Here is a 27,063-nt window from a genome sequence, read left to right on the forward strand (position 1 = left end):
AGTGAGTGCTCTACCACTTGAGCCACAGTGCCACTTCCAGTTTTCTAGTGGTTTATTGGAGATAAGAGTCTCACGGACTTTCCTGCTCGGCCTGGCTTTGAACTGCGATCCTCAGATCTCAGCCTCCTGAGTAGCTAGTATTACAGGCGTGAGCCAGGCTTCCTCTTTACTTTTTGTATGAGAAAAGCTACAGAAAGATCAAGTGACGGGGCTGGGAAGGCGGCTCAGTGGTAGAGTGCTTGCCTTGCATGCCTGAGGCCCTGGGTTCGATTCCTCAGCACCACATAAGCAAAAAGAAAAAAGCTGGAAGTGGCGCTGTGGCTCAAGTGGTAGAGTGCTAGCCTTGAGCTGAAGAGCTGAGGGACAGCGCCCAGGCCCAGAGTTCAGGCCCCACGACCGGACCCAAAAAAAAGATCAAGTGACTACCATGATCACACAGCTGGTATTTGACAGAACCTTTACATTTCACGACTATATTTCATACTGGTTATTTGTTTCATTGTTTCAGTATATTCTGTAGAAGTCAGACTATATGAAAAGGTATCAAACTTACGTGTTGATGAAATTTCACCAGAAATAGCATGAATAATTTTAAAAATTATTTTAAAGGCTTGTAATACCTGTCTTAAAAAGTCTAGTAAGCTGAGCACTGGTGGCACACGCCTGTAATCCTAGCTACTCATGAAGCTGAGATCTGAGGATCGTGGTTCAAAGCCAGCCCAGGCAGGAAAGTCTGTTATCTTCAATAAACCATCAGAAAACCAGAAGTGGTGCTGTGGCTCAAGTGGTAGAGCACTTGCCTTGAACTGAAGAGCTGAGGGACAGCGCCCAGGCCCAGAGTTCAAGCCTCACAAATGACCAAAAAAAAAAAAATTGTCTAGTTAGATTCAAAAGCCAAATCTTATCTCCTTCCATCAAACAGGCTCAGCCTTTGAAAGGAGTACATCCATCCCTTAAGCTGAATGGGGAAGATGAGGGCTGAGATTTCCAGCTGTGAATGACTCAAAGGATTGATATGCATTCCACATACTTGGCATCTTATTATGATGGATACACAGCCCAGAAATGAACCCTCTAAAAGGAGATATGACTGACCCAATGCAAAACTTAAGCCCCAAAACAAATATCTTAGGAAGCAAACTTTTTCTTTCAATTCTTTTTCTGATTCTGTAACACAGAAATGTGTCAGGTCTCTTTCCACAAACCTTCTTTCATCCAGAGCAAATGTCACAAGTTGACAAAGTTTCTAGGAGAAATGAAGTCAAGACTCATTTCAGCAAAACAGAATCAAAGCTTCATTTTTCTACAGTTAACACGTCTCCTAGGAAAATTAATGAGTTGGACAGGTCTGGTCTTAAAGTCATGTAAATGGAAGAATGGATTTTCACAGGCTTGGGAAAATCTAGGTTTACAGGGCAACCTTCAGGATTGAGCTCATTGTGAAGATATGTTCCTTTTTACTGCAAATGGGAAAGGAAATGAGCCATGCCCTAAAAAAAATACCTCTGGAGACATTCCAGCCGATACTTGATAAGGACTGGGCAGGCTGCCAGCAACGCATGGCTGGAAGAAGGAAAGTTAGGATCAGAAAGCCAGAGAAACTAAGGGAGGTGTGGGAAAGATTTTCCATTAAACTACTGATGTTCGATAGGGAAGTCATCTCAACCAGTTGTTTTCAGTTGTTTTTGTTATGACTCATAGTAAGAACTTTACAAAATATTAAACCAATAAATTCATACAAATATAAAGATACATATTGATTTATTTATTGTTTCATACCAATGTGTATCAAATAGTGTTTCACACTGTTCTATGTCATCTTGGTGGCTTGTCAGTCATGTAGCCTGCTCTCTCCACTGTCAAGAGCCTAACATATATATATATATATATATATATATATATATATATATATATATAAAACACTTAATATATTTAATATATAATATATTTCTATATATTTAAAACATATATTTGCTTTGTTATGCTAAATGCCTTTTTTTTCCCACCAGTCCCAGGGCCTGAACTCTGGGCCTGGTTTCTGTCCCTGAGTTTCTCTGTCTCAAGGCTAGTACTCTACCATTGGAGCTACAGCTCTACTTCCAACCTTTTCTGAGTAGTTTATTGGAGATAAGAGTCTCACAGACTTTCTTGTCAGCTCTCCCTTATCTCCTAGGAATTCAAATTCTGAATTGAGTGGCAGAAAGTAATTTGAAGAAGTCCCTTATGCAAGTGTTATTAAAGGTTCTTGGTACAGATATATCTGAAGATTTCTTTCCTTCCTAAGACTTGATCAAATCCATCTTTGTTTCAGACCTGCCTGTCAGTATTCTAACAAATGCTTGCCCTTAAATTACATAGTGTTTGTCCTATAAATCTCAAAGAATCTTGATATATACACTGGACTCTGGGCCTGGGCCTAAAATATAAAAATGGAAGCATGCAATAAGGATACTCTACCTACTATAGAGAAGTCCTCCTTACAATTCTTGTTATGCCATTGCAAAGCAATGCACACTTGCATTTTGAGTTATAGTCCATGTGCATCCCATGGCTAAGTCTTTAAGACATTGGTAGGAAATTTCCAAAATACTACATAATGTAGCCATTTCTGACAGCTTAGATCCTTGAAATGACTAGTTCAGCCACAGTGGGCTACACTAATGCAGAGAAAATCTGTCTCACTTAGACTGGTCCTTTCTCCTAGTAAGAATTCAAAATAAATTCTTTGCTACACGTGGTATTATAACTCTCTATTCCCAGCACCTGGGAGACTAAGACAAAAATCACAAGTTCAAGGGCAACTAAACATCAAGTTTGAAACCATCCTGGACTTCAGAGTAAGACCTGTCTCAATGGGCAGGGGCAGGGCGAAGGAGGCAGGGAAGGATAGTAGGAGAGGGAGAAGTTGGAGAGGTGGGAAGGGAAGGGATAGTAGGGGAAAACAAAGGAGAGGTAACAATTCTCAGTATGAAATGTACTCATTACCTTATTCATGCAACTGTAACCCCTCTGTACAGTATCTTTACAATAAAAAAAATATTTTTAAAAAGCTAAAAAATTAAAAGACCTGTCTCAAAAAAAATAATAATAAAAAGAAATAAACTGCTGGGTACCAGTGTCTCATGCCTGTAATCCTAGCTACTCAGGAGGCTGAATCTCTCAGTTCAAAGCCAGCCTAGGAAGGAATGTCTGTAAGACTCTCATATCCAATTAATTATCAAAAAGCTGAAAATGGAGTTCTAGCTTAAGTGGTAGAGTGCTAGCCTTGAGCAGAAAAGCTCAAGTTCAAGTCTGAGGACCTGCACAAAAAAGAAAGAAAGAAAGAAATTTGAATTTCTGGCTCTGAGTCATGGATAATGCTAGAAAACATAGAAAGAAAGAAAGGGGATATATGGGCTGGGAAGGTGGCTCAGTGGTAGAGTGCTTGCCTTGCATGCATGAGGCCCTGGGTTTGATTCCTCAGCACCACATAAGCAAAAAGAAAAAAGCTGGAAGTGGTGCTGTGGCTCAAGTGGTAGAGTGCCCTCCTTGAGCTGAAGAGCTGAGGGACAGTGCCCAGGCCCAGAGGTCAGGCCCCACGACCGGACCCCCCCCCCCCCAAAAAAAAAAAAGAAAGAAAAAGAAAAAGAAAGGCGATACAGCCTAGAACTAAGAGAATTGAAGGAAGCCTAATCAGATTTGGTACCTCCAAGAAACTCCTGATGTAGCTTTCCTCCCTGACACAGAACTAAGCACTTGGATGAGGTCAAAGTAATTTTTCTTTATCCCAGAGGCAAAAACAAAGGCATGCTTTTCTTCTCTTTTCTTTGTCTTTGTGATACCAGGGCTTGAACTCAGGATCCAGGACCTCTCACTCAGCTGGCACAGTACCACCTGAGCCACACTTCCAAGCCTGTGTGTGTGTGTGTGTGTGTGTGTGTGTGTGTGTGTGTGTGTGTGTGTGTGTGTATCCTGGGCTTGAATTAAGGGTCTGGATATTGTTCCTGAGCTTTTATGCTCAAGGCTAGGGCTCTATTACTTGAGCTATAGCTCTACTTCTGGCTTTTTGGGTGGCTAATTGGAGATAAGAGTCTCATAGTTTTCCTGCCTGAGCTGGCTTTGAAACATGATCCTCAGATCTTAGCCTCCTGAGTAGCTAGGATTACCAGTGCACCACAAGAACCTGGCTTCCAGCATGCTTTTCGTTGGTCTTTTTAGAGATAGAGATTAGCAGACATTTCTGCCTAGGCTAGTTTAGAACTACTATTCTCCAGGTGTCAGCCTTCTGAGTAGTTAATATTACAGATATGAGCCACCTTGTATACACGGCTCACTTCTAAGAGAAAACCCTACATAATAGGGCCTAGAATAAAGAATCAACTCACAGAGTAGAAAATGTATATAAACCAGCAGTTTGGAAAATAAAAATAAAACCCCCAACACCAGCACAATTTGAGATACTGAAAAATTCTACTGAGGATGCTTTATAAGTATATCTAAGAAGTTCATCCAGTAAAGGAGGTCAGGTCCAATTGCCATGAGTGAAGTGTATTAACTACTATACATGTCTCTGATATAGAAGGACAAAAAATTGCTAATCATAAAACAAAACATGACAACTCTGTCACATTCAAGACAAAGAGCAAATTAGCACCCACGCTTAGGCGTATCAGAAACTTTGTACACAGATACAAGGACCAAAGGATTAAGCAGGAAAAGAATTAGAAAACAACTACTCTGAAAAATAGAATATGTGCTGGAGATAAATGTAGGAAGAACAGTACTAAGAGAATATCTTTGATTTACAAAGACTCTAACCCAAATAAGAATATTTAACTGGACACCAGTGGCTCACAGCTACTCAGGAACCTGAGATCTGAGGATAACAGGTCAAAGCTAGAATGAAACTCTCATCTCTAGTTAACTGCCAAAAAGCTGGAAGTGAAGGTATGGCTCAAATGGTAGCGTGCCAGTTGTCTCGAGCACAAAAGCTAAGGGATAGTGCATAGGCCCTGAATTCAAGTCTCAGTACTGACAAACACAAGCACGCACACACATACACACACACACACACACATATACACACAAAACAATATTATCTGAAACTACTTGACCCTCACAGTGTCTTCACACCATGCTATCTAGGAATTGGACTGGCAAAAAAAGTTATTTGAAAAGGAGCTAATGGAGATGGCTGAGTGCCCTTTGCCTTCCTCCGTAAGAGATGAACACAGGTACCCAGTGCACTGGGAGAATGGTAGAAGCTCCAGGAATGGGGCGCAGAGTGGTCCATCCACAGCCCAGGCAGGAGCATCCTTTCTGGACAATTTCTGTGGAAATGCCCACCATCACCCCTCAAACATGTAACCTGTGCTGTACTTCCTTCCATTCAATGGCAAAGAATCATGTAGGAGCAGAGAAAAGCCAATGCTTCAGAGGTAGCTCAAACTTGTTTCTTATTTAAGAGGGGAAAAAAATCAATCTCTCTCATGAACCACCTTAAGAAAAGAACATAAAAGACAAACTAGAAGAAATATTCATGTCCTGTGAGCAAAGGACAGGACATGGCGTGGGTGGGGTCATGCGTGAGTCAGGGAGGGCATGGGATGATTCTGCTAAAGATATTTTAACACCGATGAACACTAGGCCTTCATTTGGCTTATTAAAATAGTGCTGGGGAGTGAAGGAGAGGCTGGCACATTCTCGTGTGGATGAGATGTCCCTGGAGATTTCAACAACAGTTGGAATACAGCTGCCATGGCTAAAACCAGGCAAGTACAGATGTCACACCAAAGACAGAGTAATTTCATACTGCTCCAGGCTGCCAATTCAAAAAGCCAATAGAGGAAAAGTATAGGTGAAAGCAGTCCTTAAAATAGCCTGCATACTATTTTAAATACCAATTCTGTGGGGAACTAAAATCTTAGCTGCTGAGATCCCTAAACAGTCATTATGGTTTAAGGATCTCAATCAAAAAAAAATCTTTCAACTCAGCAAAATGCGAACTATACAAGCTGGTCTCAGAAACTAAAATAGCTATCTCAAGTGTAGGCTTATACTTTGTAATTCCAAATATTTGTTTAGAAAATGTCAATGCCAACGTGGGTGCTGGTGGCTCAAACCTATAATCCTAGCTACTCAGGATGCTGAGATCTGAGGATCACAGCTCAAAGCCAGCTCAAGCAGGAAAGTCCACAAAACTCTTATCTCCAATTAGGCACCAAAAAAGCAAGACATAGAGCTGTGGCTCAAGTTACAGAGTGCTAGACTTGAGCAGAAAAGCTAAGTGCCAGAATCCACGCCCTGAGTTCAAGTCCCAACACACACACACACACACACACACACACACACACACACACACACACACACACACACACACACACACACACGGTGTAATCCTAGTTACTCAGAAGGGTAAGAGATCTAAGGATCAATGTTCAAAGCCAGCCTGAGTAGGAAGTAGGAAAATCTGGGAGACTCTTATCTCCAATTAACCATCAGAAAGTGGTAGACAACTAGCCTTGAGCAAACGAGCTCAGGGACAATGCCCAGACATTGAGTTCAAGCCCCAAGACAGATAGAAAAAAAGAATGTTAATGCCTGGAGGGGGCCGGGGAGGGCGGGGAGGGCTATGGGAAAGGATGGGAAGGGGAAACAAAGGAGGAGGCTACAATGCTTGATAAGAAATGTACTCATTATCTTGCCCATGTAATTGTAATCCCTCTGTACAGTAATTTCACAATAAAAAAAAAGAAAATGTTCATGCCAATGTCAAGGCAATTTTCCTTTTTTCTTCCTTTAGTAGTTATTTTTCTATATTCTAAACTGATAGGTTAGATGATATACTAAAAATACAAGATAAACTATTCCTTTCCCTTAGACAAGCCAGGAGAACTGGGTACTAGTGGCTCATGCCTGTAATTCTAGCTACAGGAGACTGAAATCTGAGGATCATAGTTTGAACTCAGCCTGGGCTAAAAAGTCCACGAGGCTCTTATCTCCAATTAACTAGTAAAAAGCTGGAAGTGGAGGTATGGCTCAAATGGTAGAGCACCAGCCTTGAGCTAAAGCTAAAGGAGAATGCATAGGCTCTGAGTTCAAGCTTGGCACTGTCACAAAAAGAAAATGATAAACCAGGCAAAGAATCTTTCACAAACCTCATACACACCACATGCACACACATGCACGTGCACGTGCACATACACACACACACACACACACACACACAACTTACCAAATGCCTTCTTAGGTTCTATTAATGTCATGGTAAAGAGTTCCTCTTTTTTTAATTCCTTTAACTTCTTAGCAACTTCATAGTGACGCTGCCCAATGATATTTTCTCCATTTATGCATTCAATATGATCTCCCACACAGATTGTTTTAACCGAGTCAATAATGCTACCATCTTTAATCCTCTGAAAGAAAGAAAAATAATTGTGATAATGTAGTATGAAATAGAACTGTGTGGCATTACTTTTCTTGATCTTCATATTTATGTATATGTACATGCATATACATATGCATATATGCACACACATATATGTACACACATATACACTGACATTTGTAATTAAATATAATGCTTAGTTAAAGATGAAGCAAAAAAAAAACAAACAACTATTCTTTTTTGGTATCATTCAGAATTCAATTCCCTCAAAGTGACTATCTCCTCTAAGAAGTTTTTCTTGATATCTCTCAACCCACTCCTCAAAGAATGAGTATGGTAAAACTCTTATCTTCCTTAGTAATTTTTGCTCTATAAACTGAGCACTACATTAGGCATTTCACATTTGCTTTTTCACTGAACTCTAACAACCTTTATGAGACTCTCACATCACAAATAGGGAAGATTGAGCCTTGGGAAATCAACAAGAATCAACACAGCATGGTATAATTGTCCCTTTACTTCTTGCTCTCCATTAGTAATCTGTAATAACCTTGGGGTCACCGATTGTGTGTTCATCCTTATATGTCTTGTGCCTAACCCAATGCTCACACAGTGATAAATGATGTTCAATTATTTAAACATGAGGCCCACTGTAACATATAGAACTTAAGATTTTTCTACTGGCTACATTTTTTAAGCCTTCATTACAAATTTAAAGATTTGAAGATTGGTGTGATCATAGATAAGAAGACCAATATCTAACAAGAGGCAGATATGGTTAGCAATTTTGGAAGTCTCTAGAGTAATGAATGATTGTGGTGGTTGTGACTCTGTGTGTGTGCATGTGTGTGTGTGTGTGTGTGTGTGTGTACATGTACATGCATATTACTGGGGATTATACCTAGGGCCTCACATATGCTGGGGGAAAGCTCTACTACTTGAGCCATGTTCTCATCCCTTTAGTTTGATTTTTTGTTTGTGAGATGGTTTCACTAACCTTGTCTAGGCTGGCCTCAAATTCTCAATCTTCCTGCCACATCACAAGTAGCTGGAATTATAGTCTGCACCAGCATATCTGGATAGGTATGAGGCATACTTAAAATCTAAGGAGAAACTTCAAGCTGGCTGGGCCTTCTTTCTGTGTGTATGTGTGTGTGGTGTGTACATATGCTAGTACTGGGGTTTGAACTGAGGGTCTACATAGTGTTGTCCCTTAGTTTTTTCTCCCAAGGCTGGTGCTGCACCTCCTATATCTCTTGATCACAGCCACAGCTCTGCTTATGTATTTTTTTTTGCTTTGGGTTTTTTTGGGGGGTGTGGGGGGTTGGTGCTGGTTAACTGGAGGTAAGAGTCTCATGGGCTGCCTGGGCTCACTTTGAACCCTGATCCTCAGATCTCAGCCCTCCTGAGTAGCTAGGATTACAGGCGTGAGCCAGTGGCACCCAGTGTAAGCTGGTCCTTCTTGGCAGGGGTGGGTAGAGGCTGAAACAGGATCTTACCATATAGCCCAGACTGCCCTGGCATTTACAATCCTTCTACCTCTCCTTTTTGAATGCTAAGCTTAAAGATGTGTGCTACCATGGTAGGCTTCTTACATTTTTTCTACAATGCATCTGTCATGTTGGTTCAAAACAAGGTGGAAACCATGGCATCAAGAATTTCTGAAGTTGAACTTTACAACTTGTGGGGGAGGGAAGGAGGAGTTGGGGGGCAAGGGGTGGCAGGGGAAAAACAAAGGAGGGGGTAACAATGCTCGATAGGAAATGTACTCATTACCTTACTCATGTAACTGTAACCCCTCTGTACAGTATTTTTACAATAAAAAAACGTATTTTAAAGAAAGAATTTCTGAATTTTAGAAACAGGAACGCTAGAAAACCTTGTCAGAATAACAGGGCTTCTAGGATGTACAAGTTTCTCCACAGCGATGAAAAGAGAAGCACAATAAAGGCCACGGTAGGCCTCAGGATGCCCAAAGCCTTCCTGGGACGGAGGGACAGACTAGACATACTGGAGCTCTACTGCTGTGTCATGAAAACATGCATGCTCTCCAGCCTTGCCAGGTGGAGGGGTCCCATCTCAATCCATGGAGCCAGGGATTGGGTGTCAAGTTTACAGAAACTCATGGTACCCCATTATCTCAAAAATATTGTTAGCAGAACATTAGAAAACAAAAATCTAAAAAGGCTGGGCACTTTAAAATGGTAAATTATATGATTACATACCAAAACTCACAACATATTTTTCTCCACAAATTTTAAGTATATTGCTATCTTTAATTACAATTCACCATTAACATGTCAATATGCGTATTATATACTAATGCCTACTTCAAGAAAGATTATTTATTATTACAGCTAATTATAAGATGCAGAAAGTTCCTAGTCTAGAAACTTTCACTAGTTAGCAAAAAATGATGTAACCATAACTTGCCATTCAATGCTGAACTGTCCCAGAAAAAAAAAAAAAAAACAATAGGATTAAGGTTAGGTACCAAGGGCTCTCACCTGTTGTGATCCTAACTACTCAGGAGGAAAAGATATGAGTAAGAAGCCATACTGAAATCTGAGTAAAAAGCCATACTGAGTACAAAAATCTAAAAGACTCTTATCTCCAATTAACACAAGAAAAAGTCCAGGTATGGCTCAAATGGTAGAGAACCAGCCTTGAGCAGAAAAAGTTAAGCAAGAGCATGAGGTACTGAGTACTGGCACATAAACCAAAAAAAGAAGCAAGACAAAACAACAGATCAAACAGAAAAGAAGAAAGAAAAAAAACCATAATAATGCTACATAAACATTCTTAAACCATTAAAGAGTTTTCTACATCCATATTTGCCCTTCAACTTTTTTCTTTTTATGTTAATTCACCTCTTAATGTACCTTTAACCTATTTGATCAATTGAACCATACACAGTTCAGTGTCCCACCATGTATTTTTAGTTTTAAGATTTATCATTATAATTTTATTTTATATAAGCATTACATAAAGTTAATTATGTGGAAGACTTAAAAGGCATGCAAGTTTCTTACCAACGAATTACAGGTCAGAGTAACAGCCATCCAGGCCTATGAGCAGCTATAACGGTCACAGAAAAGTACACAAATGGATGGAGAAAAGGCAGAAGTGAGAACAAATGGCAGGGTGAGAATCCAGGGGGAAAAAGTGAAAGCATATGCAACTAGCAGCAGATAAAGATCTAGAAGGAAGAGAAAGGAAAATCAACATAAGAAACTTAAAGAACACCAGGAGGTGGACCAGATACAGAAATAAAGTAGGTAACACTGATTATTGTATAGGTTACCTAGCCTTAGCCTCATAAATATGTTGAATGAACAATCAATGGAGGTAAGTTTCTGAATCTAATGTATTTTCACAATCATGCAATAACTGGATAGAGATTGATAATATTGCCAAGAGTTGTGATTGAGATCTGAAGGACTAAGGCATGGAAAAGGATATTCATGCTATAATCATGTTTATTGAATCATTTACATTATTCTTCACTCAAAGACTTTCATCTGGCTTTGATACTGAGGCTACAACAGCAGGTTGCTTACTAGATATTTCTTGGGAGACAGGAATCCATAATTAAACATAAAGGTTCCCAATCATTTTCAATCACTATGATATAGAAGCTTCCATCATACTCACCCTCTGCATATCTAGCACAATGGCCTCACCACAAATATAAGCACTACTCCAGGGTGGCATCCTTCCAGTCCCCAAATTCTAGGCACAGACTCCAGGTGGCCCTGCAGCCACATGTGGCCATTTTGAGACCTGCACCCTTGAGTCTTCCAACCCTGTCCTCAACCCTGCTCACAGTAACAAACTAATATTCTCAGGCCACTCTCATTCACTGCCTTGGGGAATATTTATTGTTAAGGTACCGAACTGAGTGTGTGTGGCTCAAGTGGTAGAATATCAGGCCTTGAGTTCAAAGCTTTGTACTACCAAAAAGAAAGAAAGAGATGAGAGAGAGAAAGAGAGAAAGGAAGAGAGAAGGAAGGAAGGAAGGAAGGAAGGAAGGAAGGAAGGAAGGAAGGAAGGAAGGAAGGAAGGAAGGAAGGAAAGGAGGAAAGAAAGAAAGAGAAAAAAGAAAGAAAGGAAGGAAGGAAGGAAGGAGGGAAGGAAGAAAGAAAGAAAAGAAGAAAGAAAGAAAGAAAGGGAAAGAAAAGAAGCTATTAGAAAAGTCATCATTTTGCAACCCTTATAAGAAAAATTGATTCAGGCAAGAGAGACCTGTAGATATCACCAGCTCAGTGGAGTATAAGGGAATAAGGGTTTTCTTTTTCTTTTTCTTTTTCTTTTTCTTTTTTTGCCAGTCATGGGGCCTAAACTCTGGGCCTGGGCGCTATCCCTCAGCTCTTCAGCTCAAGGCTAGTGCTCTACCACTTGAGCCATAGCGCCACTTCCGGATTTTTCTGCTTATGTGGTGCTGAGGTATCGAACCCAGGGCCTCACGCATGCAAGGCAAGTGCTCTACTACTGAGCCACCTTCCTAGCCCCGAAATAAGGGTTTTCATGATCTTAAAGTATCTTCCCACAATTACATATTAAAGAAAGAAGAAAACATAATAACTTTGAAGTAAAAAAGACTGGTGGATAGCCGGGCGCTGGTGGCTCACGCCTGTAATCCTAGCTACTCAGGAGGCTGAGATCTGAGGATCGCGGTTCAAAGCCAGCCCGGGCAGGAGAGACCATGAGACTCCTATCTCCAATAAACCACCAGAAAACCGGAAGTGGCGCTGTAGCTCAAGTGGTAGAGCACTCACCTTGAGCTGAAGAGCTGAGGGACAGCGCCCAGGCCCAGAGTTCAAGCCCCACGGCCGACAAAAAAAAAAAAAAGACCAGTGGAAGCCAGGTGCTGCTGGTTTACCCCTATAATCCTAACTACTAAGGAAGCTGAGATCTGAGGATCACAGTTCAAAGCCAGCTCTGGCAGCAACATCCTTGAGATTCTTTAATAAACCACCAGAAAACCAGAAGTGGTGCTGTAGCTCAAGTGGAAGAGTACTTGCCTTGAGCTGAAGAGCTCAGGGACAATGCACAGGCCCAGAGTTCCTTAGACAAGTGACGACAATTATCATCACAAATAACAAGACAGGTCAATGTCATGTCCCTTCTGATGTGGTAAACAGAGGCCAGAGCATGGCCCTTGTATCTCCCTCCCAGAATGCATACCTGCCTCTCAACATGAGGACACTTCAGAAAATCCCAGATCAAGAGATGCCCTGGAAAAGGCTGACTTATTCTAGATTTAATAAGATTAAAAAGACAGGCCAAGTAAATGAAAAGTAGGATCCTAGATCAGACCTGTAATGAGGAGGAAGTATGAACACTATTAGCTAAGATAAATGATAGAATTGCAATCTAGACTACAGGTTAGTTTCAAAGTATCAATGTTAGATTGTCTGAACTCTGCCATTGTACTATAGTTAGATGCAAGAGAACATCATATCATTACTAATTATACTCACAAATATAAAGGATGAAAGCAATATAACATATATACATAAATGTGTATGAGATTAAGAATGTAAGGCAAATGTAACAAATGGTAACAATTGGACATTTAGGTAAATGATGACTTTGTATATTATTACTGCAATCTTTCTATATGTAATCTTTCTTAAATATAGGATCATTTCAAGTAGTAAAACAATTTGGCTAGGTGCCAGTGGCTCATGCTTGTAATTTTAACTACTCAGGAGGCTGAGATGTGAGAATTGCAGTTCAAAGCCAGCTGAGGCATGAAAGTCTGTGAAATTCTTAACTCTAGCCAACAAAAGGCCAGAAGTGGAGCTGTGGCTCAAGTGGTCCGGCAGTAGCCTTGAGCAAAAAAACCTAAGGGGCAGTTCTCAAGCTCTGAGTTCAATCCACAGTACCAGCACCCCTCCCCCCCCCAAAAAAAAAAAGAAAAAGGAAAAGGAAAAAAATTAAACTCAGCAGCATCTCTCTCCTATGCTGCTTCTTAGAACAGTAATGTAATGCTTTCAAATCAAGCATTTCTTCCAAACATGAGACAAAGGAAAATACCCATCTCTAAAAACAAAATGGTCCAAGTTAGATGAGCTTTTAAATACAGACTTATATCAAGAGGTAGAGCAGCCAGGCGCTGGTGGCTCATGCCTGTAATCCTAGCTACTCAGGAAGCTGAGATCTGAGGATCATGGTTCAAAGCCAGCCGGAGCAGGAAAGTCCATGAGACTCATCTCGAATAAACCACTAGAAAACCAGAAGTGTTGCTGTAGCTCAAGCAGTAGAGCACCCGCCTTGAGCTGAAGAGCTGAGGGATGGTGCCCAAGCCCAGAGTTCAAGACCCACAACCAACAAAAAAAAGAAGTAGAGCAAAGTAGACCTAGAAGCAGCTTGCTCCTCTTTTCAAATCATGTATTTTCACTGCCATATGGAACATATTTTAAATATATATAAACAATATATTCTCTAAAATATTATCAACAATGACCACAGTATAATATGAATCCCTCTTTTAACATGACCTTAACGAAAAAATAGAAAATGTAAGGGAAGGAGGTGACAGTGTCCAAAAAGAAAGCTACTCATTACCTGCTTATAGAACTATAATCCCTCTGCACATCACCTTTATAATAACAATACAAAAATTAAAATAAAATAGAATAAAGTAACCTCTACATTGGCCCTTTCTCTTTTGCTACCAAGGTACTCTGTTTTCCCACAGCTGGTGATGAGTTCTCTGAGGCAGGCACATGTCTAACAGAGCATATTTTAAAATGTAGAAACACAATCTCTAAACATCACAGGTCAACATCTAAAAACTCCACACATGTTTGCAAACCTTCCCAAGCCTCCTCAGCTGACATTCAAAAGGCACTGCCGATGTATCTCATGTCCTGAGCTTCCCTGGGATTAGCCCACATGACTTTCTCAACTCACACATTTTCCATTGGCTCATATGCTCAACCAGAAGCACAGTCATATCTTTTGCAGAGCTAAAAATAGCTGCTATTTCTAGGGGTAAACCAGAGTACCATTTACAGTCAAGATAACTTCCCTAGGAATATTGCTTCAGTGATGACAGTGTGTCAGCAAATCAGGGTTTAGATAAAACAGGCATACAGCATACTGTGTTGCCTGAAGCCACCACTGATTCTGAGCTCAGTGCACTTAGGAACACTGGCTCTGCAGTCAGATTTCTTAGATTCATATCATGAATTTATCCAGCTATATAATTTGGGGCAAGTGATTGAATCTTCCTGATTCTATTTTTACATCTGTAAAACAGAAATTCCTAAAATGACCTACCACAGACAAAGTCCAGGGACATTTATGTTAAAAATAAATCAGAAGCATCAGAGGACATAATGTGTGTTTATGTATACTTCTAAAACAAGCCAATGGTGGGAGAGGTCCAAATCATGTGGGGACAGGAGGTGTTGGTGGCCAAGCCTTCAGAGTGACAGAAATGAAATTTCCATGGATCCTGTGGCAGCTACACAGGTGTTAATGCATAAACACTCACTAAACTGTACATCAAAATGTGTTACACTGCAACATCAAAGCAAATAAAGAGAAAAGATATAGTGCCAACAAAATAGAAAAGTTGTAGAATTAAATGAGAAAATGCATGCAAAGTGCCTACTCTACAGTAAGCATTCAACATAAGACAGCTGTTACTATTACTCTAGTCAGCCCTAGGGATTACTTGAACAAGGGAGTTCTTAGCCTGGGCAGCAGAGTAAGGTACCAAACCAAAAAGAAATGTGAAATGTTGCATCTTTTCTGAACATACATGGACATTTTTCACATCTCCATAACACAAGTAATCTACAGAAGAAGATTTAAAGTATACAGGACAAAGTGCATAGATTATATGGCCATGCTATGATGTTTATATTAAATACTTGAGCATCTATAGATTTCAGCATGCCAGGGGGACTTGGAAGCAATTCCACCAGTCAGTGAGGGACAGCTGTACTCACTACAGTAGAATTACTTTTAAAGAGATGTCTATTTTTCTCTCTCTTTAGTTATAATTTCTAGACCATGTCAAACATTTTTCTCTTGCCCTTGCAGCTCCATATTACTCTTTATATCTAAATAAAACAACTATATTGTTTAGATCATTTTAAATAACATTTTTAAAGAATTAAATAGGTTGGCAAAAATCTGTGCAGTTAGAAGTAACAAAATAAATCTTGAATGGCAACTCCTTTGTACAACTATTTACAGATAATAACATTCAAAATGGGGGAGGGAAGGGATAGTAGGAAAAAAAAATAAAGGAGGTGGTAACAATGTTAGACAAGAAATGTACTCATTACCTTACTCATGTAACTGAAACCCCTCTGTACAGCATCTTTAGAATAAAATAAAATTTAAAAAATAAATAAAAGCTAAGCACTAGTGGCTCACGCCTGTAATCCTAGCTACTCAGGAGGCTGACATCTGAGCATCCTAGGTCAAAGTCAGCCCAGGCAGGAAAGTCTGTGAGACTCTAATTTCCAATAAACCACCAGAAAACCAAAAGTGGTGCTTTGGCTCAAGTTGTAGAGGGCTAGTCTTGAGCTGAAGAGCTCAGGGACAGCGCCCAGACCCAGAGTTCAAGCCCCATGACTGACAAAACAAACAAACAAATAAATCCCTCTCAAAAATAAATAAATACATAAAAATTATTTTTTTTAAAAAAGAAGTCACAACAAGTCACTGGAGATCAGCAAGAAGTGACCTTGTGCCAGAGCTGTAGCCACATTTTCCTTTGCTAAAGAAAGAAATTCAAAGAAAGGGTCAAGAAAAAATGATGCCTTTTGGTCACTTTTTTCCTTTCTTCTCTTTCTCCCTATCCTTTCTTTTTGTTCTTCTGACTTTTATTTTGATTGTTGCTGTTATGCCAGTACTGTGGCTTGAACTCAGGGACTGGGTGCTGTTCCTTATCATTTTTGCTCAAGACTATCCTTCTACTACTTCAGCAACAACTCTATTTCTGGCTTTTTGGTGACTAAGTGAAGGGATTATCCACTTTCCTACTCGGGCTGGCTTTGAACTGGGATTCTCAAATCTCACCCTCCTGAGATGATCCAGCTTACCTGGATGACCATTTTCTTGAAGTTAAACATTACCAATTTATACATCAAGGCTGGGCTGATCCAGCTTTCACACTGAAGATCTTCTTTTTCTTTTTCTTTTTCTTTTTTTTTTTTTGGTCTATTCTTTGCTGGGACATAGTCTCACTATGTAACAGCCCAGGCCAACCTAGAACTGGGACATAGTCTCACTGTGTAACAGCCCAGGCCAACCTCGAACTGGGACATAGTCTCACTGTGTAACAGCCCAGGCCAACCTCGAACTTGTGATCCTTCTGCCTCTACTTCTCAAGTCCAGGAATTACAGGGATGGATCATCTCATCTAGTTCATTTTTAATTTACTCTGATGTGATCAATTTTCCTAAATGTTATCCTCAATTAGGGCACGATGTTGTTTTCTTTTTTAACTTACCTTGATAAAAGCATAGCCAACACCATTATCAGTAATGGTGAGTCCAAGTGAATCCTCAGATTTATAGACGTTCACTTCTTTTTTTAATCCCTTCACATGGGCAAATATGAAATCTTCAAGACCTAATTGCCCTCCTAGGAGTCTTTTCATGTCAATTTTAGGTGTGTTTAAAGTACAATATAGGATCTGAAAATGAAAAGAAATGTTTTAGGTCAGTTTTATCAGAGAAATATCCTCATTTGTCAAACCCATCCTTTAAAAAAAAAAAAAAATCAAGTGATCAGAAAGATTGTGTCTCCAAGCCAACATAGGGGGAAAACCTTTGTAAGAACCTCATCTCAAACAACAGGTAGGCACAGGTGACACTCACCTGTCAGCTCTATGGGAAGTTGACAGTGCAAGGATCAAGGTTCAAGGCCAGCCCAGGCAGAAAAGTTTTCGAGACTTTTATCTCAACAGAAAAAGCCGTGTGGTGTGGTGTGCTTGTTATTCAGCTACAACAGGAAATGTAAATAGGCCCAGATCCAACCTTGCATCTGATCTCAAAAATAACCAGAGAAAAATGGTTGGAGGCAGAGCTCAAGCAGAAGAGCTCTTGCCCATGAAACACTAAGCCTTGTGTTCAAACTCCAGTATTGTCAAAAAAAATGTCTTACATGTCAAACCAAAGAAGAAAATATTAACATGCCTATTTGATGTCCAGATGGCCAAATGGAATTTTGACTCTGTTTTCCATAACAATGTTGAGCACAGATATTGCTAGCCCTTCTATATTCATCAGCTAGGCTGTTACTTCAATAAGATACCTGAGGCACCAAAGACACAAAGATTAAGATGGCTTACTTGGCTCTTTTTTGCAGAGGTTCAGAGTCCAACATCAATGGCCCCATTTGTTTGACTTTTAATGAGGACAACTGGTTACAGTACACTGCTGTGAACTTGTAGGGGTGAGGAGCTTATATGACCAAACAAGAAGTCAGAGAAAGACTGGGATCCCACAGTCCCTTTCAAGTACCTGCCCCAATGACCTAAACATCTTCCACTACGTCCTCACCTCCCAATAGTGCCAGCCTGGGGACCAAGACTTTAATTACAATGGAATTTGGTGAGACATTCAGACCACACCTAAATCACAGCACCTTCCCTCCTCCTTCCCAGAAGCCCTCAATCTCCATCTCTCCACCAGAACATCCAAAATCCTCATGAAACTCAAAATGAGTGTGTGATGACTACTTATCAAATGGTTTTCTGGGCCATGTTAAAGCATGCCTGAACTAGAAGAGAGCTTTATATAATACAACTTTCTTTACAATACAGTTTAAGGCTCAGGGTGGTCCTGAGAGCTCAAGCCAAAACCCAGAGATGTGAAAGAAGCTAGGGAGGAAGCAAGGGAAAAAGCCCACTGGGTTCTGAGCAATGAATGCCCACAGGGGAAGCCCCAACCCTTCCTCTTCTCATCCCGGTTTTTAATCTGTCTTCATTTAATTCTCCTGTTCCTGGCACTGGTAAAACATAATATGCTTTGTTGTTTGTAACTTTTGCAAATATCCTAATGAGAAAACTATCCCTTCTAGGGAATAAAAAGACAGTTAAGCCATGAATGGCTTCTATTTCTAATTGTAAAATTAGTCCATTATGGATGGATAGAGGGAATAGAAATATACAAAGAAAGCAACTTTTCTAACTTCCATTTTCAAAATCACAATGAGTAGAAGAAAAAACATAGTTTTCTCTTTGTTTTTTTCAATCATATTCATACTATATTCAAACACCACTACCATTAAGCAACTTCAGAGTTAAATAGGAAATAAAAGATTAAAACATGGTGATTGTATAACAGAATAGGAGGAAAGTCTCCCCAAATGAAATCTGGCACAATCTAAGCCTCCAGCCACCAAGCTGCTTCCTCCCTTTCTTTCCTTTCTAATCACCGGCTACCGTGCAAAGCAAACCCTACATTTCCTGCAGGTAGAGCTCTCCTCCCATCATGCTTCCTCCCCTGCAGACTAACACTGTTCCAGACAGCAGACACTGGAAGGCAAGGCAGGAAGAACCCTCCTTGGAGAGTGACAATGGAAACGTGGATATGTGATGGCTCCTGAGAGTGGGACTAAAGGCCTCTGCAGCAGGGCAGCGGGGAACCAAAGTTCTAGGATGTGAGATCAGTTCTTCCCTTAAGAATATGTACCCAGGGCTGGGAAGTTGGCTCAGGTAGAGCGCTTGCCTTGCATGCCTGAGGCCCTGGGTTTGATTCCTCAGCACCACATAAGCAAAAAGAAAAAAGCCAGAAGTGGCGATGTGGCTCAAGTGGTAGAGCGCTAGCCTTGAGCTGAAGAGCTGAGGGACAGCGCCCAGGCCCAGAGTTCAGGGCCCACGACCAGACCCCCAAAAAATAAAATAAAATAAAAATAAAAAATAAAATAAAATAAATATATATAGGGGCTGGGAAGGTGGCTCAGTGGTAAGAATGCTTGCCTTGCATGCATGAGGCCCTGGGTTCGATTCCTCAGCACCACATAAGCAGAAAAAGCTGGAAGTGGCACTGTGTCTCAAGTGGTAGAGCACTAACCTTGAGCTGAAGAGCTCAGGGATGACGCCCAGACCCAGAGTTCAGGCCCCACAACCGACAAAAAAAAAAAGAATATGTACCCAGCACTCAGTAATAACACACAGCTATCAACGAATTTATCTCTCAGTGTGTCATAAAGGCCTAGAAGTTCAAATTCAAATATATCCTCACAGATATTCATGTGTGTGTGTGAGAGAGAGAGAGAAAGAGAGAGAATGTGTGTGTGTGTGTGTGTGTGTGTGTGTGTGTGTGTGTGTGCGCGCGTGCGCCCTGATTGTGGAGCTTGAACTCAAAGCCTGAGCTTTATCCCTGAGTTTTTTCTGCTCAAGCTGCCACTTTACCACTTGAGCCACAGCTCTACTTTCAGCTTTTTGCTGATTCACTGGAAGGTCTAAATATCTGAGAGTTGTGTTTGTAAGGAAGAGTAGACTTTTTGGGTAAGACAGAGAAAGGAAGGGGTGGAGGCATGTCACTCCAAAAGCTTCTTTGCCCAGAAGCCCCAGCTGACTCTTTCTTGCATTTTCCCTGGCTTAAATTGGATCAGGAATGAGATATTTAGTGATTTAAACCTAACCAAGCTTCATCTTCTTGGAACTCAGGGTAGGGCTACTTGTACTCTCTGATATGGCTTGAGAAGGAAAGGAGGCTTTCAAAGGAATAGTTAGCTTAGAGATTTATATCTAGCCACAACAATATAAAAAAAGCTTTTTTGCCAGTCCTGGGGCTTGAATTTCTTAGGGCCTAGGCACTGTCCCTGAGCTTCTTTTGCTCAAGGCTAGTACTCTACCACTTGAGCCACAGTGCCACTTCTAGCCTTTTCTGTTTATGTAGTACTGAGGGATAAAACTCAGGGCTTCATGCATGTTCAGCAAGAATTCTACCACTAAGCCATATTCCTAGCACAGATCTCAGCCTCTTGAATGGTTAGGATTACAGGTATGAGCCGCTGTAGATCACATCAAAATTTTAAAAACCCCGGGAAATCCAGTTCTGACTTTCTTTTCTGTAATGTTTTCCTTAAGAAGGAATTAAGCTGGCCAATGATTCTACATTTCCCAAAAATATACCTGAAAAATAATTATGGGTTTGCGCAGCCAGAATTGCATCATTCGTGGATGTGATTTGAAATGCAAGCAACTGGGACACTTACCTATTAAGCAAGTATGCTTAGGTAAAGTAACACTATTACTAAATATTTTTATAGGACTACACTCTTGTTACCATCTTCCCAAGAACCTTGCTTACTTTGTACACTTTGTCTTAAATAAGCATTGTAGAAACATCAGCCAATGTCACAGAAAAATTTTTTAAAGAATATGCTTAATAATTAACTTAGTAATTAACTAACCCTAACTTTCATCAGGAGTTATTACACATAAGAAAACCACTTGGATTATGTTTTTGTTGTTAATGACTAGGTTTTATCTGGGCTTTTTTTGTTGTCCTAGTTTCAAAGACTTTTTCCTCAAAGGGAAAAAAAAAACTTTATTTTACTTCCATCTAGATAATTGCCCTTGAAATAGCAGGAATTAAAACACCCTGAATCTAAGAACAAAATAATTACTGAGGGAAAAAGTTTACCCCCCTTGGCCTGAGTGCTTAAACAAAAGAGATCAGGCCTAAGCCAAGACACAGAGATAGAATTACCTGACTCAAAATCCTTGCAAAAAGAAAGGTGGGCATGGTGGTACATGCCTATAATCCCAGTTTCTGAGAGGATACAGTAAAAGGAAATTTCAAGGCCAGCCAAGACTACACAGCAAGACTGTCTTTCAAAGAGGGAGACTAGATTTGTGGCTTATGTAGTAGAGCACCTTCCTTGCAAGCACTCCAGCTCAGAAATCAAACCTGGAATGGGAGTGGGGGCATTCTTTCAAAAACTCAACACTACTGAATATCAGTGATTCACACATGAAATCCTAGCTACTCAGGAGGCTAAGATCTGAGGATCTCAGTTCAAAACCACTCCAGACAGGAAAATTCCATGAGACTCTTTTTTTTTTTTTTTTGGGTCCGGTCGTGGGGCCTGAACTCTGGGCCTGGGCACTGTCCCTCAGCTCTTCAGCTCAAGGCTAGCACTCTACCACTTGAGCCACAGTGTCACTTCCGGCTTTTTTCTTTTTGCTTATGTGGTGCTGGGGAATCGAACCCAGGGCCTCAGGCATGCAAGGCAAGCGCTCTACCACTGAGCCACCTTCCCAGCCCCTCCATGAGACTCTTATCTTCAATGAACCAGCAAAAAGCTAGAAGTGGAGCTACCGCTCAAGTGGTAGAGGGACCACCTTGCTAAAAAAAGATAAGGGCAGGCTGGGAAGGTGGCTCAGTGGTAGAGCGCTTGCCTTGCATGAATGAGGCCCTGGGTTCGATTCTTCATCATCACATAAGCAAAAAGAAAAAAGCCGGAAGTGGCGCTGTGGCTCAAGTGGTAGAGTGCTAGCCTTGAGCTGAAGAGCTGAGGGACAGCGCCCAGGCCCAGAGTTCAGGTCCCACGCCCGGACCAAAAAAGAGAAAAGAAAAAGAAAAAGCTAAGGGCCATGAGTTCAAGCTCTAGTACCAAAAACAAAAAGACATAACCCTCAGAACATCTTATGCTATACAATCTCCCCCAGAATATTTGGTAAATACATTGGATCAAGAAGTTTTTGTAACTCACAACTATTTTTCCACTCTGTTCACAGAGGGATGTCACTGTACATTGATCTGGGTTGTAGGGTTTGGATGTGGCTCCCACATCCACTAACATACTGGGAAAGCGAAGATGAAGGTGTGCAAAAATATCAAGAAAATCAGAAGGAAAGTTGACCCTGTGCTCCAGCTACTTTGCACATTACCTCATTTAATCCTTACGACAATTTCAGGTAAAAGCTACCGCTATGGGTTGAACCACTATAATCTGAAAACTTGGATTTAAAATGTTCTAAAAGCTCCAAAATATTATTTATCATCATAATGGCACAAGTGGAATATTCCATAACGTGCAAGCTTGTTTCCTGAACAAAATTATTTAAGGATATTATATACAATTGTCTTGTGGTTATGTGTACATGGTAAACATAAAACAGAAATTCATTTCTTGCTAAGACTTAGGTCCTAGGCTCTAGACACTTCATGATGCATATGTACATACTCCAAAATTTAAAGAAACAAAACCCACTGGAATCCAACACACTTCTAAGGATTTAGAAGAAGAGATATCAACCTATGTACCTTACTTTCCTTTCTTCCTTTCTTTCTTTGTGGTGAGGATTGAGTCCAGGGTCTTAAGCATGCTAGCCAATACTCTACCCCTGAGCTATATCCTCAGCCCTGCCTATTTTTTACAGCTCAGAAAACAATGGCTTAGCAAGAAAAAAATGGTGTGTGTGGATAAGTAGCACTTACTCAGGCTAACTAGGAGTCCTGCTCTGGTTGACTGACTCCAATCTTTTCCCTACAATGCTTCTCTGACATCTACCATCTTCATATGGCCATCTACATTACTAGCCACTGCCTAACGATTCACCAAATCATGTGAGTTGGGCTTAAATGTAAGTAAAGTATTACTGCACCTTGTGCAGATGAGAAAATCAGCTCAGACCCCATTATGTGATTTGGCTAAGGTCACAGAGTTAATGACACGAACATAACCAGAATTTAGACTCTGAGGTTATTTCTAATTCATGATACTATCGCTTTAATGTAACTACATCAAAGTGACATTGATGAAAATGCACTATACTCATAAATTGACCCCTGAATTGAAACCACTTTACAACTTCTTAAAGATAATTTTTAAATTTTAACAAATGAACTCAGTTTTGAATTTAGAACTCCCACAAGAAGGAGACAATGCAGTTTTATACTCTGTATGGAGCCACAAAAAGTATGTTTATTTCATAAATCACCCACTTTCTAAAAGGACTGAGAAAGGTGGCAAAAAGGAGCTATTTATAGGTGGACACTAAAAGTCAAACATATTTGATGATTATACAAATCTCACAATAGCAATAATGCCCTATTCTTTAAGCTGAATAAATGTTAAGGATCAATGGATAGTCACATATATGCAGATTAGATAGATAGATAGATAGATATTCCCCATTGGGCACTGGTGGCTCACATCTGTAATCCTAGCTATTCGGGAGGCTTTGATATGAGGATCACAGTTCAAAGGCAGCCCAGACAGAATATTCCCCATGAGACTCTTAGCTCCAATTAAACACTCAAAGACCAGAAGTGGTGCTGTGGCTCAATGTGATAGAGTGCTAGTCATAAGCAAAAGAGATCAAGGACAGTACCCATGCCCTGAGTTCAAGATCCATGACCAACCAAAAAAAAAAAAAAATATATATATATATATATATCTTTCTAATAAATAATTTTAAAGCTGAGTAGTTACAGACATTTCTTTGTGTTATAAACAATCATTTAAAATCTCATGCTTCTTAATTTCCACTATGATACATGTACTAAGTCCCTGAGATGGGTTTTTAAATACACATCATTTTACACATTCATGTAGTGCCTTGCCTCTACCTTGCCAACAGCCATAGTCACCTAGAAACAAGATTCACAGTTGAAAAAGATCTAAAATTGGCATTACAACAGATATTTGGAAATATGATACTGTATGCTCTATTTAGACTTTCATGCGGATATTGTACAAAGCCTTGGTCGAACTGAGTAGAACTTTCTATAAATGATTCACTTCTAAATTGGTCACCCTAGGTCAGCATTGGTAAGCCTTAAATAAAAGGTGAATCATTCTTTGTACTCTTTTCTTCTCTGGTACAACTACTTTTTTTCTCCAGTGTTTTGAATGACTAAAATAATACGACAAAAGAATTCTATCCCCACTAAAAGGAAAGATATGGTCAAACTTCCCAGAATAACCAAAAGAACTTTTTCTGGAGACGGGGACCAACTATATGTCCCTGAAAGTCAACATTGCATAGTTTCTCAGGAGGCTGAGATCTGTGGATCTTGGGTCAAAGCCAGTCTGGGCAGAAAAGTCTGTAAGAGTCTTATTTCAACTAACGAGCAAGAAGCTGGAAATGGAACTTACGATTCAAGTGATAGTGTCAGCCTTGAGTGAAAAAGCTAAAGGGCAGGACTCAGGCTGTGAGTTCAAACCCCAGTACTGGGGGGGGGGGGGGGGGAGGAGAAGGAGGAGGAGGGGGAGGGGGGGAGGAGAAGGAGGAGGAGGGGAAGGGGGAGGGGGAGGAGGAGGAGGGGGAGGGGGGAGGGGAGGGGAGGGGGAGGGGGAGGAGACGGGGGACGGGGGGGGGGGGGGGGGGGGGGAGGAAGACAGAGGAGACGAAGAAGGCGGAGGAGACGGAGGAGGAGGCGGCAGCACGACAATGAAGATGATGAAGAAAAGGTTTTAGTCTTGCCTTGGTGCGCATGCCCCAGCCACTAACTAACAAGATAAATCAGATGTTTTTGGCTCCATATATCATCCTCTTCCTTAATATTTGGGCATTCAGAGTTAGACATCTGAGATTTGCTAGCCAATAATACTACAAGGTTAGCTGGCAATTTAAAAGACATCATAAATCATTGCTCTCCTGCCTTGTCAGATGCTGTGTCAAATTTTCCAGCTTTCTGAACCACTTATCTTCTTTAAAGCCTCTTCCTATTTGACACTAACAGTAGGAGAAATCCTAAACATACAAGGAGAGACTGGAAGGGCAGACATTTATCCACTGGAACAGGAGAATAGTTTATGAAACATTATAAATATTATAGATTATCATTATTAGTAAAGAGATTTGTGGACTAAGCTTGTCAGATTTACAAGCAGTTTGTAAACAATCAATGCCATTGACTGATGCACAAAACTTAGAATGTCTTGTCTAAAGAGCATGTGATGGCCGGGCTGGGAAGTGGCTCTGTGGTAGAGCACATGCCTTGCATGCCTGAGGCCCTAGGTTCGATTCCTCAGCACCACATAAGAAAAAAGAAAAAAGCCGGAAGTGGCGCTGTGGCTCAAGTGGTAGAGTGCTAGCCTTGAGCTGAAGAGCTGAGGGACAGCGCCCAGTCCCAGAGCTCAGGCCCCACGACTGGACCCAAAAAAATAAAAAAATAAAAAAAAAGAGCATGTGATGGTTAAAAACATGAGTCATACCAGACACTGATGGCTCACACCTGTCATCCTAGCTACTCAGGAGGCTGAGATCTGAGGATGGTGGTTCAAAGCCAGCCTGGGCAGGAAAGTCCATGAGACTCTTATCTCCAATAAACCACCAGAAAACCAGAAGTAGCGCTGTGGCTCAAGTGGTAAAATGCTCACCTTAAACTGAAGAGCTGAGGGACAGAGCCCAGGCCCAGAGTTCAAGCCCCATGACTGACAAAAAATAAAATAAAAAGAGTCTTGGAAAACAAGAATGCAGGCAAGGTGAGCCATTGAGAAGTTCAAGATAGAGTGATGTAGGAAGATGGCCTACTTCTTATTCTTCTGTAGCACAGAAATTCTGACAGAAAGATGAGCACTTTGTAAGGCTCTAGCTGGACACTGGTGGCTCATACCTGTAATCCTAGCTACCCAGGAGGCTGAGATCTGAGGATGGAGGTTTGAAGCCAACCCTAGGCAGGTGTCCAAGAGACTCATCTCCAATTAACTACCACAAGCCACATGTGGACCTGTGGCTCAAGTGGTAGAACATTAGCCTTGAGCAAAACAGATCAGGGATAGCACCTAAGCCCTGAATCCAAGCCAGGGCCAGTACCAAAAGAAAAGAAAATGCTGGTGGAATTGAAAACATGGGTGGGGTTGGGAGGATGGGAGGAATGATGAAAGGGATGACATTGATCAAGATGCATAGTACTCATAAACTGACATGTTGAGTGTAACCTATTTGTACAACTACCTAAAGATAATAAAAATACAATTTTAAAATACAAAAAGAGGGCTGGGAAGGTGGCTCAGTGGTAGAGCGCTTGCCTTGCATGCCTGAGGCCCTGGGTTCAATTCCCCAACACCACATAAGCAAAAAGAAAAAAAGCCAGAAGTGGCGCTGTGGCTCAATTGTGGTAGAGCGCTAGCCTTGAGCTGAAGAGCTGAGTGACAGCGCCCAGGCCCAGAGTTCAGGCCCCATGACCGGACCCAAAAAAATAAAATAAAATAAAATACAAAAAGAAATGCTGATGGACTAAACACACAAACCCTTACTCTGAGCTGTGTGTGATAATTCTTCGAGGCTTGAGTTTGCTCCATATTGACACTTCTCTTACCCTGGGGATAAAAGCCATGGAAGTAGAGCATGGGAAAAGGTGAAAACAAGTTTCCAGAACTATAATTCTGTCACAGACCCAGGCCTACATGAAAGGCTCTCTCCTTAACTGGGTATTGTTTCTTATTAGCTCCCTCCTCCCCGTTCTCACCAAGCAGCTACTTCCTGCCCTCTGCTTGCTCCTCTAGCCATGAGAGTCCTCTATTGGGGTTGGCAGAGCACTTAGAAGAGGGGGGAAGAGAGCCAAGCCTAGGTCAGAACGCTTCCCAAAGAGGCTGGCAAGGTACTGCAGAGTTCCATCCACAACTCACAGGAATGTGTCACCCACCAAGCCAGAACCAGGACAAACAGTTCCAGTCCCCTGGCTCTAGGCTTAGTAGTGACACTGTGCCCTCACTACCTGCTTCTATTTTTATGAGCACACACTCTCCCCACA

The 27,063-nt window shown here is 41.0% G+C and overlaps 1 protein-coding gene across 1 annotated transcript in view; it reads right to left on the reverse strand.

The window, feature by feature from the left end:
• The window catches only part of Gipc2 (GIPC PDZ domain containing family member 2), a 77,052-nt gene that overhangs the window by 26,477 nt on the left and 23,512 nt on the right, over window positions 1–27,063 (reverse strand). The window contains exons 2-3 of the mRNA XM_042678197.1: window positions 16,848–17,033; window positions 7,214–7,394 (exon numbers count right to left, since the gene is read on the reverse strand). Of these exons, the coding sequence (XP_042534131.1) occupies window positions 7,214–7,394; window positions 16,848–17,033 (367 nt within the window). The remainder of the gene's footprint in view (window positions 1–7,213; window positions 7,395–16,847; window positions 17,034–27,063) is intronic.

This window comes from Dipodomys spectabilis, unplaced genomic scaffold (genome assembly GCF_019054845.1).
Source record: "Dipodomys spectabilis isolate Male_0828 unplaced genomic scaffold, ASM1905484v1 ptg000002l, whole genome shotgun sequence".
Classification (NCBI taxonomy): Eukaryota; Metazoa; Chordata; class Mammalia; order Rodentia; family Heteromyidae; genus Dipodomys; species Dipodomys spectabilis.